Source organism: Podarcis erhardii (genome assembly GCF_964252035.2).
Source record: "Podarcis erhardii genome assembly, chromosome: 6".
NCBI classification, from domain to species: domain Eukaryota; kingdom Metazoa; phylum Chordata; class Lepidosauria; order Squamata; family Lacertidae; genus Podarcis; species Podarcis erhardii.
The window spans coordinates 40,970,686-40,987,871 of NC_138510.1; the positions used below are offsets into that span (position 1 = coordinate 40,970,686).

The 17,186-nt window shown below is 41.2% G+C and overlaps 1 protein-coding gene across 7 annotated transcripts in view; it reads right to left on the bottom strand.

The window, feature by feature from the left end:
* SRGAP2 (SLIT-ROBO Rho GTPase activating protein 2) overlaps positions 1–17,186 on the bottom strand; it is a 200,819-nt gene that overhangs the window by 49,475 nt on the left and 134,158 nt on the right. For all 7 annotated transcript variants that reach the window (XM_081865210.1, XM_081865209.1, XM_081865208.1 and 4 more), the window contains 3 exons: positions 13,536–13,637; positions 12,901–13,098; positions 973–1,057 (listed from right to left, as the gene is read on the bottom strand). In XM_081865210.1, coding sequence (XP_081721336.1) covers positions 973–1,057; positions 12,901–13,098; positions 13,536–13,637 — 385 coding nt within the window. The remainder of the gene's footprint in view (positions 1–972; positions 1,058–12,900; positions 13,099–13,535; positions 13,638–17,186) is intronic.

The window sequence follows — 17,186 nt, forward strand, 5'->3', positions numbered from 1 at the left end:
GAATGCAAAGCACTTTCCAAACTATTCACATTAATGTTCATAGGCACACGTAGATGATTTGAAGAAATAAAAAATGTCATGTCACTGTATTCATTGTACCAATAAGATGCTGTACTCAAAGCAGCTAATTCTGGGCCAGAGGCATTCAGCCATATGGCTCAGAGCAGATTTTGCAAGAATGAAAGGAAGTGTTGGCAAAAAGACTTTTATAACGTATTACAGTTCAGAACAAACCCTCTGATTTAGCTCCTTTCCCCAAAGACCTGAATCCTGTAAATGGGAAACAGATCAACAAAGACAGCTATAATGAAAGCCAGAGCTGGTCTTTGTTGTGATATGAACAGATAATTCTATCGAGGCTAGGATTGCCTCGCCTTGCCCTTCCCCAGAAGCTGGACAGATGGGTTTTTCATGGGCAGTCAGATACATAAACTTCTGGTGGCACCTTGGTTCAACGTCAGTGTCATAGACAACTAATCATTCCAGCTCCAGCTGCTGGTGGTCCAAGCAGTTTAATGAAGTTACAACAGGCTTTGCACTGGTAGAATGGTTACCTCCAGTTCTACCTATGAATACCTCTTTTATCCTGGATGAAAGGCAAGCAAGTCCATGGGGAAAAAACATATCCTTAAATGATAAGAATATTTGCATGCTAGGAGAAACAAAGTAATTACTAGGATTACCCCAATTTGATTCTGTGGGATTGTTATACTCGATAGGGAAAGTGGGGGGGGGGGGAGGAAATAGGCATATGCTTCAGTTAAACAAATAGATGATGCACATTATTGGCTCATTAAGCACTTCCCTTTCATCATTACTTAAGCAGTGCAGTAGGGATTGAATAATAAATTCATAAAACATGACTTTGTCCACTTAGCATTGATAATCCAAGTCTGTTATGCTCAGTCAGCTGCCTAATTCAGTAATTACGAGGGATGGGCTGACACAATGACAAGTGATTCCCAGACTTACTTTCTCCCAGAGTCTTCTGAAGGAGGTCATGTTTTGCCTGAAGCTTGGTGATGAGGTTCCGCCCTTCCAGATACTCCTTCAACTTCTGTTGGAGCAAAAAGAAGCCAAGGATCAGCATCTATGTCTAGGACACAGAAGGACTATGGACCAAGAGATTGGAACGGACCAAGATACCCCCTATGTGACAAAGAGCATCATGGTTCCCATGCAATAACTAAATAAGAGCTAAATAACCGTGACCCTTCACAAAAGCACACACAACCTAACACAGAGCAGCTCAGTAGAGTGAAGGAGCTTTCACAAATACAGTGGTACCTCAGGTTACATACGCTTCAGGTTACAGACTCCGCTAACCCAGAAATAGTGCTTCAGGTTAAGGACTTTGCTTCAAGATGAGAACAGAAATCGTGCCTCAGCGGCGCGGCGGCAGCAGGAGGCCCCATTAGCTAAAGTGGTGCTTCAGGTTAAGAACAGTTTCAGGTTAAGAACAGACCTCCAGAACGAATTAAGTACTTAACCCGAGGTACCACTGTAATTATCATTGTGGTTGTGCATCAAATGAAAAGCAGTATCAGCCAACACAAGTATCCTTCATAGCTCTGGCCTAACCTCTCTGAATTTTAAAACAATACCTTTTGGACTAGCAATCAGATTGTACTGCAAATCTGGAGTAGTGCTGGCAGAAGAATCTGTGTGGGGCTCAGCCTACTGAAGAGAACATTTAAAACAAGCCATTCAAAAAACCCAAGGACTTTATCCATTTCTGGCGCCATATAGAGACATGAGATCTATAGAATTTTTAAGGGTGAAAGTGGAAGAGCACTCATCCCTACTGCTGTTTCCAGAAACTGGCATTCAGAAGCAAACTTCAAGTGTGGTGTAGTGGTTAAGAGTGGTAGTCTCATAATCTGGTGAACCGGGTTCGTGACTTTGAACATGCAACTGCTGGGTGACCTTGGGCCAGTCACACTTCTCTGAAGTCTCTCAGCCCCACTCACCTCACAGAGTGTTTGTTGTGGGGGAGGAAGGGAAAGGAGAATGTTAGCCGCTTTGAGACTCCTTAGGGTAGTGATAAAGCGGGATATCAAGTCCAAACTCTTCTTCTTCTTCTTCTACAACTGCAGTGGCACAGAACTGCCATCATGGCTAGCAATCACTGATAGCCTTTAATAGATCCCTTCAGCTTTGCACTACGTACTGAAGTTACAAATATGCTTGGGACTTAGGGTACCTCATTTGATTGGCTCATGGCCCTCAGCCCTGCTCCCTATGAATCTCCTGTCCATTTTGTGGTGGGAAACATTGGAATTCCATGCCTGGCAGTGGCTGGAATCAAATCCATCTATTGCCTCAGATAGCTCCTCTCCTTAAGTAACACAATACTTTAAAGTGTTTGTCCCCAAGGGACTATATTGTGCCATGTGCTCCGTTTCCAAGGGCCCTTTCCTCATTCAGACTACCGTATTTTTCGCTCTATAACACGCACCTGACCATAACACGCACATAGTTTTTAGAGGAGGAAAACAAGAAAAAAATATTCTAAACGAAACAGTGGATATATGATTTTTGTGGTTCATGCTGTGGCCACAGACATGTGATCTGACGGTGAGTTTGGGGTAGCCCAATGCAAAAATCCTGAGGATCCATGTGGATCCATGCTTTGTAACCACGTTTTTGCGCCATTGCGACCCCATGAAACAGTGGGTGCGTGTGTTTTTTGGTGCAGGCTGTAGCCATGGATATGCTATGTGATCTGATGGTGAATTTGGGGTGACCTAGTGCAAAAATCCTGAGGATCCATGTGGATCCGTGCTTTGTAACCACGTTTTAAGTGGGGAGGGAAGGAAAAGAACTCAAGGGACAAGGAGCTCGCGTGGGGGGTGTGGAGAAGGATGCTGCTGATAATGCAGGAGAGGCTCCTCTCCGGCTTTGCTCCTTTAGAACAAGCAGGCTCTGCGTCTCTCCCTCCTCCCCGGCAAGGAAACCATGATAGTAACCACTCTGAGACAAATCAAGAAAAATTGCGACCAACACTCTCCCCCAACGAGCGCAGTGAGGTCAAAACACACACACGCAGAGAGGGAACTGGCCCTAAAGTCGCAGGGCGCTGGGGGAGTGAACGGGAAGCAAGAGAAGGAGAAGGAGCCCTCACACACAGAGAGACACACAGAGTGTCAATTCTAAAGTCGGAGGGACAGCGCAGGGAGAGTGAACGGGAAGCAGGAGGAGGAGAAGGAGCCCTCTCTCACACACACACACAGACACAGAGTGTCAATTCTAAAGTCGGAGGGACAGCGCAGGGGCGCAGGGAGAGCGAAGGGGAAGCAGGAGGAGGAGAACCATAGCTCAAGCACACACACACACAGCCCCTACAGTGGCTAATCCAAAATCGGACAGCAAAAAACTGCAGGCAGGGACAGAGAGTACGGGGTTGTTTTAAAGCAGCCAACCCCGCTCTGCTTCTCTCCCTCCTCCCGGCTAGGCTGGCTGAAAAGCTTCGCTGCTACTTAGCAGATCAGTGGGGAGGAGAGAGGAACATAGAGGACGGGTTTTTTTTAAAGCAGCCAAGCCCGCTCTGCTTCTCTCCCTCCTCCCCAGCTCGGCTCGCTGACAGGAGCCGCTTACACCTGCTTTGCTGTTTCAAAGCAAGCCACAGACTGCTCACAACTGCAGCAGATTCCCCCGCCATCTGTAGGCATTCGCTCCATAACACGCACAGACATTTCCCCTTACTTTCTAGGAGGAAAAATCTGCGTGTTATGGAGTGAAATTTACGGTATTTGAAGCCAATTCAGCCTATCCAGGATAACAGTCTCACGAGAACTTCCCTTGGATAGTTTGCTACAACATCAGCTAGAGCTCCCTTCCTTGCTTCATCTCTGTGTTTGTTGCTCTCCTTGGGTTAGTCAGGAACCTTAATAAGACATGAGACCCTGTGTTCTCCCTTAAAGAAACTATAGCCATGGGACTGGTTTGGGTTCCAGCAGATACCAAACTGGTAACCCACCCATTTTCTCTGCCTCTGGAATGCCCCATTTTGTGGCCTTCCACTGGCTACTGCCAGTGAGAATCCTGCAGTAGTACTTTTGCCTTCCCACACATTTGGCACGCAGGAGAAGCTCTGCCCTGGTGGCAGCTGGCAGGAGGTATGCTTAGCAGGCAAAAGTGGGCAGGGCAGAGGGACACCTGCACCCAATCCAACATGCACCTCTCACCCTCCAACCCAGTGTGTGTTATATGCTGAATTATTCTGCAACAGCAGAATAAACTCTTAGGCCCTTTAAGCAGCACATTATCAGGGAAAGGTCTTTATTTTCAGGGGAAATTTCTAGCTATCATTGTGACATTTTCACATTTACTTCTTACTTGATTTTAACTTCAAATGTTTTTATTTCAGTGTCCTAGCTCATTAAAGTGTTACGGATTACAACTCTGTGCAGTTAAAATAAGCAGTGTTAAATTCCCCACTTTTAAAGGGCAAAGCTTTCAAAAATCAAAGTAATGGGGGGAAAGGGGGAGGAAGGAAGGAAAAATTAATATCAAGTATTACCAATGCTGATTTAAAAGGGAAAAAAATCCAGAAAACAGATTGTCCATAAATTCTCAAGAAGCCTTAAAATTAAGAGCATTGTATAGCACAAAACTAATACAACTGCAAATAAATTTAGGATTTAAATGAGCAGTCAAACCAACCCACACTCTCCTAAAAAGTGGAGGAACACAATGCCAAAGCACAGTGTCATTAGAGAAACCTTTCATTGCAAGCATGTTCACAGTTCAGTGGTTTGCTCCCTGCTGTCAGTCAAGGCCCCATTAAAATAAATAACCACTTGATAATAAGACATGACAGATTGCCTGCCTGGAGCCAATTTAAACCTGAAGGTGAGACTCTGAGCCTTAAACTATTAGATAGCTATATGCAGATTACAAAATAAAATAAAATAAAGTCCACAATGCAGCCCAATGATTAGAACTAACAGTTCAATCCCATATTAATATGGGCGTTTAGAAAATTATAGTATGCAGCATTTGGACATAATGGCAAACTATGTTTCACCACTCATTAGAAGTGGACTGATCTAATCATTTCCCCTTCTGTGCAGAGGAAAGGAAGAAGGGAACATGCAAGCCCAAACCTACTGCTACATACTTCTGATCCTTCAAACTAGGATTTGGAGATTGGTTAAATGCAGCTACAGGCATGAAACAATGCAGCCGATAAGTTTATTGTTCAATGCAAAGGCCATGACAAATTTGTATTAAGCAACACATAGAGGCCCACTCTATGTGTTATGAACCTATTATTGTCACTCAAAAGAAACCAAGCATGTATGAACAAAGGTTAACAGATAATGAGTGATGTCTTTCACCTGTGGCTGACCACAAATATGAAGTCTGTCTGCGTATGGGTTCTTCTTGTAGCATCCATCTAAGACTGCAGTGGGCATCACTGAATACAGCTCAATAAAGGCATTTCTTACTGCAGCTGGTGAGAGCTTGGTCAGATAACTAGCTCTAAAATGCTCTGCTCTCAAGAGTGGACACCAATGGGGAAATTTGGTGTTTCTAATTAGTTGTAGGTTCCTTTTGGATTCTTTCTAGAAGAGCCAATTCTTTAATAGACACTTAATCAAGGTCAAAGCAAAGCTCAGTTCTGGAAAATAATAATACTCTAAACATCTTGACGAGCTGCTTCCCAGAGTTGATTATCATGCAACTCCATATAGCACAGAGCAGGAAAACACTCAATAGGCATAGTAGCAATTTTTAAAAATATACTTTAACTGAGCGCAGTCTGCTCTTGCCTTAAGTGTCGGCCACCTGGATTCTGTACAAAGTGCTGCTGAAATTCCTGATGGTAAAGAGCATAGCGTCGTGTAACAGAACTTTATCAATGCCCCTATGGTTTTCTGTACTTTGACTTTCACTGCCTCCATATGAAACTTCCAAGAGAGGGTTTCACTAATGAGTATACCCAGGTGTCTAATAGACTACGTTTGTTCTATAAGCACTATTTATACCTAGGACTGTGTTTGCCAAAAATCATAATCATTGTCTTAGAGTATTTTATAGACAGACTTCCCTGTTAACAGTATGTGCCGAACACCTCCAAGAGATTTTTGAGCCCAATCTGGAAAGAGAGAGGAACACCAAATCATCTGCATACATCAAAATTGAGATATTTCTGTTCCTAATTATTGGAGGGGGAGAGTTTGCATTGGCTAAATATGGCACCAAATCATTAATATGAAAGTAAGGAGGGGTAAGAATGCAACCTTGCATTCCTCATGACGTTTTAAAAAAACATCAGTCATACCATCATTTTAAAACTACTCTGACCCTCATTTCTGCATAGTTCTTGGATCAATAGCAGAAATCTGCAGTTGATGTTGGCAATTTGAAATTTCTCCCACACTCTGTATTGATTAACAAAGTCGAATGCAGCAGAAAGATCAATAAAGGCTACATAAAGATTATTCTTAATGTTCTTAGTATATTTCCTTATAATATGGTTCAGAGTAAAACACTGATCAATGGGACTGTGCCCTTCTCTGAATCCCGCTTGTACTTCATGAATAATGTTGCTATTTTGCAACCAGTCGGATAAATTTTTGAAGGCGATACTGCTCATATAGCTTTGAGGAGTTGTATAACAAGCTAACTGGCAGATAGTTTTGCAGATCATTTTGCCTTTCTTATAAACTGGGAAAAGAATACTTATTTTCCATCCAGAGGGCATTTGGCCCATGTTGTTTATGGTGGTAAATAAGCCAGCCAGGATAGGCACCCACCATTCTATGTATTCCTTACATAGGAATATAGAGATCCATGAGCTTTATTTGATTTCAGAAAGGAAATAAGGACCTTTCTCTCATTACGGGAGACTGGTTGCCATTCAGGTAGGTGGATAAATCATTCTATGCTACTGGTATATATGATTGTCCAGGCAGGAATTGAGGCTTTTGTGATGGTCTCGCTTCATTTAAACCCTGGGCCACCAATTCCCAGAGTTTGTTTTCCCTCTGTTCCATTACTGCTAGTCCCAATTCCTGCCATGGGGTTATCGTATATCCAGCTTCCTTGTATTCCAATTTACGTCCATGGATTCCTCTGACGAATTCTTATTCAAATCTCTAATTGCTTTAGCCAGAGCTTTCTTACACTTCACATTGACTGTCAAACCAGCTATGGCATGTTGGTGGAAAACCAGCTTCATGGGCAGAAGGATGTTGTTGTTGTTTAGTCGTTTAGTCGTGTCCGACTCTTCATGACCCCATGGATCAGAGCATGCCAGGCACTCCTGTCTTCCACTGCCTCCCACAGTTTCATCAAATTCATGTTGGTAGTTTCGAGAACAATGTCTACCTTCACCCAGTCCAACATGTACCCTGCCCTCCAACCCTGTGTCTGGTGTGTGCTGGGGTCTTAGGCAGTTGAATCAGCATATTAACAGAAAAAGTTATTTAAATACCAATGTGCCTAGCTATCATTGTGACATTTTCACATTTATTTCTTACTTCATATTGGCTTCAAATATTTTTATTTCAGTGTAATGCCTACTAACTGTGAAGTTAAAATAAGCAGTGTTAAACTCACCATTTTAAAGGGCAAAACTATCAAAGTAATGGGGGAAAGGGGTAAGAAAGAAAGAAAAATTAATGATTCATAATGCTACATCCTACCTTGGAGAATTGGTAGCACCAGCCACTTTTGTCCTATTCAAGTTGCACTCCCACCTCTGAGCAATTACAAGCGACTTAATGACAAACTGCTGCACCAGCTTTCCAGCATATAAGTCACTGTGCCTGAGGGCCTACCTCCTGCATGCTTCAGTCAACAGGTAAGTATACAGGTAAGCCTCTATGTGAACTAGTGCTGATGTGGGCACTCACAGCATTGGGCTATAAGCCGCTTGTTTTAATTCCATCATCTGCAGCATCAATCCAATTTGTTTTGACCATCAACGACAAGTATTTCCACTGTAAAGCCATTGTATGCCTGTGCATACAAACCAAGTTAACATTTTGAAATAAATACAATGCCACCTTAAGACGATAACACTTCTGGCCCAGTTACAATACATTAGAAGTCCTATACCAGGAACCAAAAGGCAGCCTAAAATCACAGTGCTATTTCTGTACTGCCAACTTCTCTGATGAAAGAATGTGTTACTCTATACCAGAGGAATCTTAACGGTGCTCCCTCTCCGCACCCTAACGCTAACCCACAACTGCACAACTATGAACGCTATCTCCCACCTTGGTATTTACCAGTAAGAAGCAGCTGTCAAGAGAAAAACATAATAGGTTAATGTGCAACCCAATCTAGGTCTTCCTGCCTTGCTGGCAAAGCAAGAGTGTTATGCTTTCGAGGCTGTATGGAAATACCTTCTGTCATATGTCTCATATCCTTAACCCTCTCTCAGGAATCCCGATCACTCAGCTCATTTTTGAAAAAGCAACATCAAAGCTGATGCAGGCATTCAGCTTGAGGAGAGATATTCCCAGAATGCACTGTGGGAGGGGAAGGAAATCAGGAGCACCACAGTGCTACTGTTGATGATTAAAAAGGGAGAAAGAACAGCACATTGATAAAAAGCAGCATGGCACTGATTACAGGCAAGGTTATAAATAATATTTTCATAAGTCTCACGGATTTTGTGCAGATTAACAAAGCATTTCTGCCAAGCACTTTGAAGATGAAGGACTACATAGTGGCTTGATATTTTTAACAAGTGATAGCAATTAGCTGTAAACTACAGTCATCCATCCTTTCTTCAGATGTCTTACTTATTTTGCTACATGTACACCTCCCTCACCAGACCAGCACCTCAATTTCATGTGCTTATTCTAACGGCCATTGTGAAGTGTGAAATTACTCTTAACCTTGCTTTACAAAAGAGATACCGAAGCACAGAAAACAAGCAATAGGGTTATGGTAGGATCAGAAGTGAGGATTATGGGAACCCAAGGATTGTGCACCAGCCACCAATATTTCCTCTCTCCCCCTTCAGTAATAATAGTCATTGTCTTCCCTACAAACTAAAAATTGGTGTTAAATGTGCTGCATCATTTAAGATGTATTTACAAAAACATTGTAACTTGGTTGAAAGTTAAGAAGGATGCTAGATTATAAAAATTGGCCACCACTAAACTAGATTTGAACTCGATGATAAGTGAGATTAAAGAAAATATAAATTTTTTGGAGAATTGCTAGATTATATTTAAATGAGTGGATATAAGACCGTAAACAAGTTGATAATTTGCTTGGAAAAACCTTTTACGACGAAAATGGGAGCGGGAGACGTGAGGGAGTCCAAAGAACTGATGAAACCACGTGGCGTTGGAAGTAAGATTGTTTATTATTTGTTATTTGTACTCAAAAACTTTAATAAATATTTATAAAAAAAAAAAATGTGCTGCATCTACCAGAAAACATCTCCCAAGAAAATCAATGCTAAAACTGGCTGTGAAAAGGATTGCTTGAATCACAGAATAAAGCAGCAATTCAATGTTATTTTGTCTTTGACATTTTATAATGGAAGTTTTAAAAGTGTGGGGGCGCACAGAGAAATGCGTTGCAGGCATTCTATATTTCTTGTTCTGAGGGTACTAAAGAGACAAGGATTGGGTTTACATAAGGAACACATAGCATGAGTCGCTAATGTGAAGTGTCAATCCATTTCCCCTTTTGCACCTTGTTCCATCACACTTCCCTGAGAGGGAGCAGTTTTGTGTGGAGAATAGAGCAGTAAGCACATACAATTTGAGTGTTTGCTCCTGAAGGGAAAGAGGTTTTCCAGATATATTTGTAAGATTAATGGTCCTCCTTCACTCCCTCTGCTGCTGCAATGCCTTCAATAAATGGGAAGGGTGGGTGAGAAAGTATTTTCCATCCTGGGGATTCTTGTAGTCTTGCCTTTTTCCTATGTTCCTGTGGTACCTGCGTCAACCTGCTGATATTTGAAACCTACTAGCATTTTATTATGGTTTTTTAAAAATGACAATCTGTACAAGAGAGCCTTTATCTGTGATTGATGTTTCTGGATACTACTGTAATGGACAGGAAAACAACAGCAACAATTTATAAAGGGGGACTACAGTATATTGAAGTTACTTCCATTGCCCATACCTATGAACATCCTATTGCCCCAATAATTCTCCATAAGAACCACAAGTCTGTACTTAAAATGAGCCACACAAGAATTACTTACAAGCACTCAAGCTAGCGCAATAAACAGCAAGCCGAGTCATTTTCTTCAGAAGGGATTGACCAGTGAGAAAAGCACAAATCTACACAGTGACATGACAGGAACCTATCCTAACAAGCAGCCATCTTCTGCCCAGCTAATTACAGTGGTACCTCCTGGTATGAACTTAATCTGTTCTGGAGGTCCGTTTGTAACCCGAAACCGTTCTTAACATGAGGCGCGCTTTTGCTAATGGGGCCTCCCGCTGCTGCCGTGCGACTTCCGCTCCCATTCCGGGGCAAAGTTCGCTACCAGGAGACCTACTTCCAGGTTAGTGGAGTTTGTTACCTGAAGCGTTTGTAAGGAGGACGGTACATAACCTGGGTTCCACTGTACAGAGTTTGGAAGAAACAGCACAGTTCTTTTTCTCCCTCCCCCTTAGCACAAGGGTTGCTTGCAACTTGCCACCAGAAATGGCTGGCCAGGGTGTCCATGAGTTTTCAGAATATGCACCCTATGCCACTTCAGGAGGCAGGCCTGCTTGTAACAACATTTCTGGCATGAAGCCTACCCAGACTGGATTAATGAAGAGGAGGTGCTTCTTTAAAATATGACAAAACCCAGAACTGGAGCCCTACTCATGATCAACCCTGGCTGCATGAGCTGATCCAACGACATATTTTGGGGAAATTAAAATCGACAAGATGTGCAAGTGTTGTTGTTTGACAGAATGAGCCTCAGGATAATTTTAGATGTCTGCTGAAAATATCCCGAGTTAGGTGGTGGCACGCCTGTAGAGCCATTGCAGACAAGCATGTAAAAAGCTCCCATAATGCACTAGAGTTAGACAGGAGGAGAAAAGTGCCAAATGAAAAAAGACCTTTCCAATGTCAAGTTTCTAACATCTAATTTAGACCCACCCCAGGATGCTGCAAATATCTTCAAAGCGGTGCATCTTTTGTGTCCTGCCAAACCTATGTCATATGAAAATGCAGTTCTACTGATGGTTTACCTTTGTTCCCTGCATTTCCTCCCTTCATTAACAGGAATGCTCAGCCATTACCCATTTTTATGTCAAGAAACCCCAATCTAATTGTTTTAAACCAAAGCCTCAAATTCTTATTAAGGTTATTTATAAGTCTCTCACATAGCAGATCTATCAAGTGTTTGAACTAATAAGAAAAAAGGCTGTTTATACAACAGCCTCTTTCAATCCCCACTTCTTTATCCTGGGTACATGTATATGACATGACAAACTCCACTTTTATTCCCTGGAGACAAAAGTCTAATATTATTGGCACGGGTTGTGGGTAAGCATGGTACAAATGAAAACAAAGCATCGTGCATGGGTAAAATTAGTACGTGCTTGTTAGAAAAGAGAATATGTTTTCTCTAGAAAAAGAAGACCTGCAAGTTCAATTAAATAGCCATTTGCACAGCCAGGGAAGTCAATTGCTTCTTAATTGAATCACTTTCTCCACCCACATTTTTCTGATAAATTCTCTTTCTAAGCAGACCTTTTAATTTAATGCGGCATTTGAAGTATTTTGAGTGCTTGTCTAAGGGAGTAATACACTCTCCGGTAAACCTATTTATAGGCAAGACTCAACATAAACCATCCTGCCCCAAGTAATTTACCTAATATATAGCATTTATTCATGAACACTATCATTCTTTTAAGAGGAATAAAAATCTTTTAAATACTGCAAAATTCATTAAGAAGGGCAAGTTTTTATTTAAAAAAGAAAAACCTTCTATACACATGCCCTGATCCAAATGAATGCCCATGGAGTCCCGTTTTTAGAATCTAAAATATCACTAGTCAGCTGTTCGTCATGGAAAGTGGAATGGGGCGGGGAAAAGAAGCCTCCCAAACAGCCAATGATCAGGGGTTTAGGTAAAAAAACATTAAAAGGAGACTCCATGTGTACAACTCGGGTTGTTAGAATGGAGAAGGCAACTGTGCCACATGGCTTCTCATCCAGTTAATACACATGCTGATGGCAGGGAGCGCTAAGGAAGGGTTGTAGGTCAATGGGAGGCATTTGCAGAAGAACCCAGATTCAGTTCCTGGCATCTACCAGTAGAGCTGGGAATGTCCTCATCTGAAACCCAGAAGAACTGCTCCCAGTCAGTGAAGACAATACTGAGCTAGATGAACCAATGGTCTGACTCTGTATAAGGCAGTTTCCTATGTTCCTTCCATGTTTCTTATGGTCCTAGCTGTAATTTCATCCACTTTTCAGGAAAGCTTTCAGGAAATGTGTACTGAAACAATAAACCGATGAACAATTTTCAGTGAAAGATTTTTTTCTTTCACTGCAAAACTCCATCCTGAAATCAAATCAACCCCAGATTTAACTTTATCAACCTGTAAGCTTATAAATTGATAGAGGAACAAAGACACCTTATTGTGATGTGTAGTTTAGATGCAATGTTATTTTTGCTTACATTCCACTTAACAAGACACAAACAATATTAACAACGAAGAGCTCTGTGGCTACTTAAAGACCAACAAATTCATTATGGTGAAAGCTTTCATGGATGAACATAGGCTTTCAAAGGGGTGGGGAGAGATAATCACACAGACACTGAACTTGTAGGTGGGCCATTCTCATTATTCCTCTCAAGAATTATGCTGACAGCTTGTTAGCCAGAACTGCAGACGACACATACAGTTTTCCAGCTGCAACACATATCAGCTTTGCTGCAAGCGTGTTAAAAGTCAGGTCTCTTACCGTGAAGTAGAACTGTTCTGTCTCCTGCTGATTTGCCCGTCTCTTAGCAATGCTTGGCTTGCTCATGAAGGTTTCGGAGACTGTTGATTTTACAGACTCCATCGAGTTGCTATACTGGAAGCAGTCAGAGACATCGAAATCCTCAATGGTGACGATATCCTGAATAGTCTGCAGTGTGGCTTCCATTGTTTTCTTAACCTGACAGTGTGAACACAAGAGAGGAATTATAAAGGTGGGGGGGGAGAAGAGCGAAGGTGAGAATGCAGAGGAAAATGCCTTGTTATCACTCGGTTTGTCATTTACTGCAACTGAGGGTCTGTGATTCTCAAGCATAACACAACACAAGAACAGGGTCTACAGAGAAAAGTGGCTGAGAGGAGACTGGGGATTTAATCTTATGCACACTTTCAGTTAACATTATAGCAGAGGAGGAACAAATTCATGAAACTTGGACCAAAACGTACACAACTGTACATCTAACATTTGCTGTTTGGTTGCCTTAAAAATTTGTGCCTGAACTGAAGCTTATATGTTTTTATCTTCTCAGCTGCCTTTACTTTCCTCCAACATATTGTCCAGACTATGGTAAAACAGCAAGGGAAAAGACCAATAAAAAATGGAATTTGTTAGCTTACCTCTTCATTTTCTATCTTCAGCGTGGATAGCCTAGACTGCAGCTGCTGACACCTCTGCACTAACTCACTCTGCACGGGCTGCTGGGCACACAGCTGGGACACCTGGAAAAGAAATGGAACTTCTGAAAGTTTCTAGACATTTGATTCTTCAGCTCTGCACAAGCATGAGAGGTGTGGACTGGGCCATGGAACAAATGAAGTCCTAGGGTTTCATAGGAGAAATGGCTCAGGACCGCAATATCTCAAGAACTGCAGCTCTCCATATGAACCTACCCAGAACATGAGATCATCTTCTGAGGCCCTTCTTTGTGCGCCTCCTCCATGAGAGGTCTGGAGGGTGGCAAGACGAGAATGGGCCTTTTCTGCAGTGGCTCCCCATTTGTGGAATGCTCTCCCTAAGGAGGTTTGCTTGGTACCCTCATTACACACCAGGTGAAAACATTCCTCTTTAAACAGGCCTTGGGTTGACTTGACACTGAATGTCCTTTTTAAATGTGCTGTAGAAGGGGTTTTATTGATTTGCTTTTGTTCTAAGTTTTGTTATGTATTTTATATTTTTTATATTGTAATTATATGTTGTGTAAACTGCCCTGAAATCTACAGGTGTAGGGTGGTATACAAATTTAATAAACAAACAAACAAACATTATTTCAGTGCAGGGGCTTTTCCTTGGGCAATGGAACAATCTCTCCATCTCCTCACCATGTACCTCTCTAAATTCGTTCTGGGTTTTCCTTCAACCCTCCAGAGTAGATTTGGGACTGGTGAGAGGAGATAGGGAGGGAAGTCATTTTGTGCTAGCATAAATATTTAATGCATACTGCATATAGCTTTTCTTGAACCAGCATTGACCTGTGAGCAAGGATGAGAGACAGGGTCAAAACTGTCCCTAAAAAGGATTGTGGAGATACATGTAACATGTATGTGAACCCAAAGACTATGCCAGGCCTCCTCAACCTCGGCCCTCCAGATTTTTTGAGACTACCATTCCCATCATCCCTGACTACTGGTCCTGCTAGCTAGGGATCATGGGAGTTGTAGGCCAAAAACATCTGGAGGGCCAAGGTTGAGGACCATGCTATTTGGTTCAAGCAAGATTTCTACCCATTATTAACAAAGATAATTAAATATTTAAGCAAATTTAATATATTGTAAGGAAACACAAGGGACAAGGACTCACAAAAAAATTCCATCCACACAAAAACTGCCGAGGACATGATTGGCTTGGGTTGGTTGATTTATCTTGGCTTAATAAACTGAGGTATGAGCCTTTCACCTGTATTCACAGGCCTCTTCTTTCTGCCCTTTGCACAACTCATGATCAAACCATGATGAAGTCTTGAATTAAACATAGTTTCCTGTTTTGTCCTAAGTGGGAAAACATGCTTACCAGTTTCAGACAAGCAATGATCTTAAAGCGATTCCAAACCATGGTTGAAATTCTGCTTCTTACTGAAGCTGGTAACTATAACTTCCCAGTTGGGATGAAATGGTAAACTGTGATTAAATTCCTGGTTTAATCGTGGTTTATAACAAGCAAGAAGAGATGGGACTGATGTGCTGAAGAAGAAAAAGCTTAACTTATGAAGCCAAGATATGATTATCCCAATGTAGTAGCTTAATCTTCCATTCCCTGCTCAAACCTGTTACATTAAGGGTAACTCAATATCTGCATGCTCAAATTTAAAGAAGCAGCCTATTTTTATTTTTTATTTTTAATCCTGAACTTCAAAATACATTGTTGGAGGAGAGTTTCTTTCAAGCTTTGATTGCCAGTCAAATCCACTGCTGGATGTGCATCTAGCCCTTGGGCAGATTTCAAAGCAACAAGATGATGCTATAAAAAAGACAAAAATCCAATACAGCTCTGTGGGGGGTAAAAATCAATGGAAGGTTCATCATTTGCTCCGACATTTGAACATATTTCAGAACCACCATAAGCCTCTATTATTGGGACAAATATGGGGGCTGATGGCTACATGAACTACTGTATTTTCAGATTTCACTGAAGTATTAGAATATTAGAATATATTAGGATATTTTACATTTGCTTATAATCTTGGGACACCCAAATTCAAATCCTTACTCAGCCAGGAAGCTCAATGAGTGACTCTGAGCCATCTCTTAGCCTAACCTTTCTCACAGGGTGGTTGTGATGATAAAATGGTGGAGGGAAGAACTATGCATGCCACCATAAACTTGGAGGAAAATTGGGATGTAATTGTAATAATAATCATAAATTTGGGGTTATAGCATATACATGAGATTACAATTACCAGAGCAGATATGGAATTTAATGAATTTTATAGTATAAAACAGAACTCTTGATGGTACCTGCATCACTGAGATATTCTCACTTCCCAATGAATGCAGACATACAACAACAAATTTAACATTAAGTAATAAAGATTTTCTAATACTTTTGTTCTCCATAATAGTGACATGAATCAAGTTAAGAGATTGTGCCCCTTTGAATAAAGTTGTAACACCCTGTATGGGATCCAATGGCGCTTGCTTCTTCAACAACATGAACTCTAATATATCGCAGCTGTGTGCAACAGCTAAGAAAATTCCATGGATAAGAACACTGAAAAAAGACCTAATGCAAAGCATCTGTGATAACCGTCTCTTGGGAGTAGATACACTAGATGAAGGAAACATGCAATAAATACCAGAGGAATATGCAATGAAATACCAGGCTTCAGTTTTACGGCTCACCATCCAGCATGCACAATTATCTGCCTTTACAAGGTATCTTGTTATATAGGAAGAGCTCGGGGGAGAGGGGGGACAAAAATGGATGACTTTGCTATTCTTAGTTGGCACGTTAAATTCAGTGACAGGTTTTACAGAGGATTCTGTTTCCTATGCTGTGAATTAGTGGGGGGAAACTCAACTTGGGTGACCCACTGGATATATAATGCAAACAGTCAAAGTTTTACATGCAGATATTAAGAGGGAAAGTCTCAAGAAACAAAAAACTAACTTACATGTTGGGATGAAACATGTTGATACCCACCTTTGAATTACCCTAACTCTTGTATATTTTCAGTAGGGCACAAAGACTCCTTTTCCCCCGGTGGCTTTTAATAGTTAATATAAACTGGGGTTATAAATTGGGGCTATTGTGCTATGGTCTGTAGTTTATCTCAACGATGGATTTATTTATTTTTTCCTTTAGTATTACTATGAAATTGATATTTTTAAAGTTTTTTATATTGTACTTGGATTTGTATTTTTGTAAATACAAAAAGTGGCCTATAAATCCATTCAATAAATAATAAATTAAAGCACTGAATTTGAGAGCTCATTTCTCAGGCCTGATTCACAGCCATTTTCCAGCATTTGAACCCCAGCGATCACCATGAGGAGACAGATTCACAAGACAATGGTTGTACAAGTTAGGTCTTAGAGAAGCGAAAGAGTCTCTTATGAAGGAAGGAGACCAGCTTGAAGAGGATATCATTAGAGCAACCAGCATAGAAAACATATAACTAAATAAATTAATGGCCAACAGAGCAGAGTTTGTACTACTGAGTTTTCCAAGAGAGCCACCAAATAGTCAGATATGCAATGAAATACCAACTTTCACTTTTATGGTTCACAATTCAGTGAGCGATTCCTGTACATACTACATAGTAATGACATTGA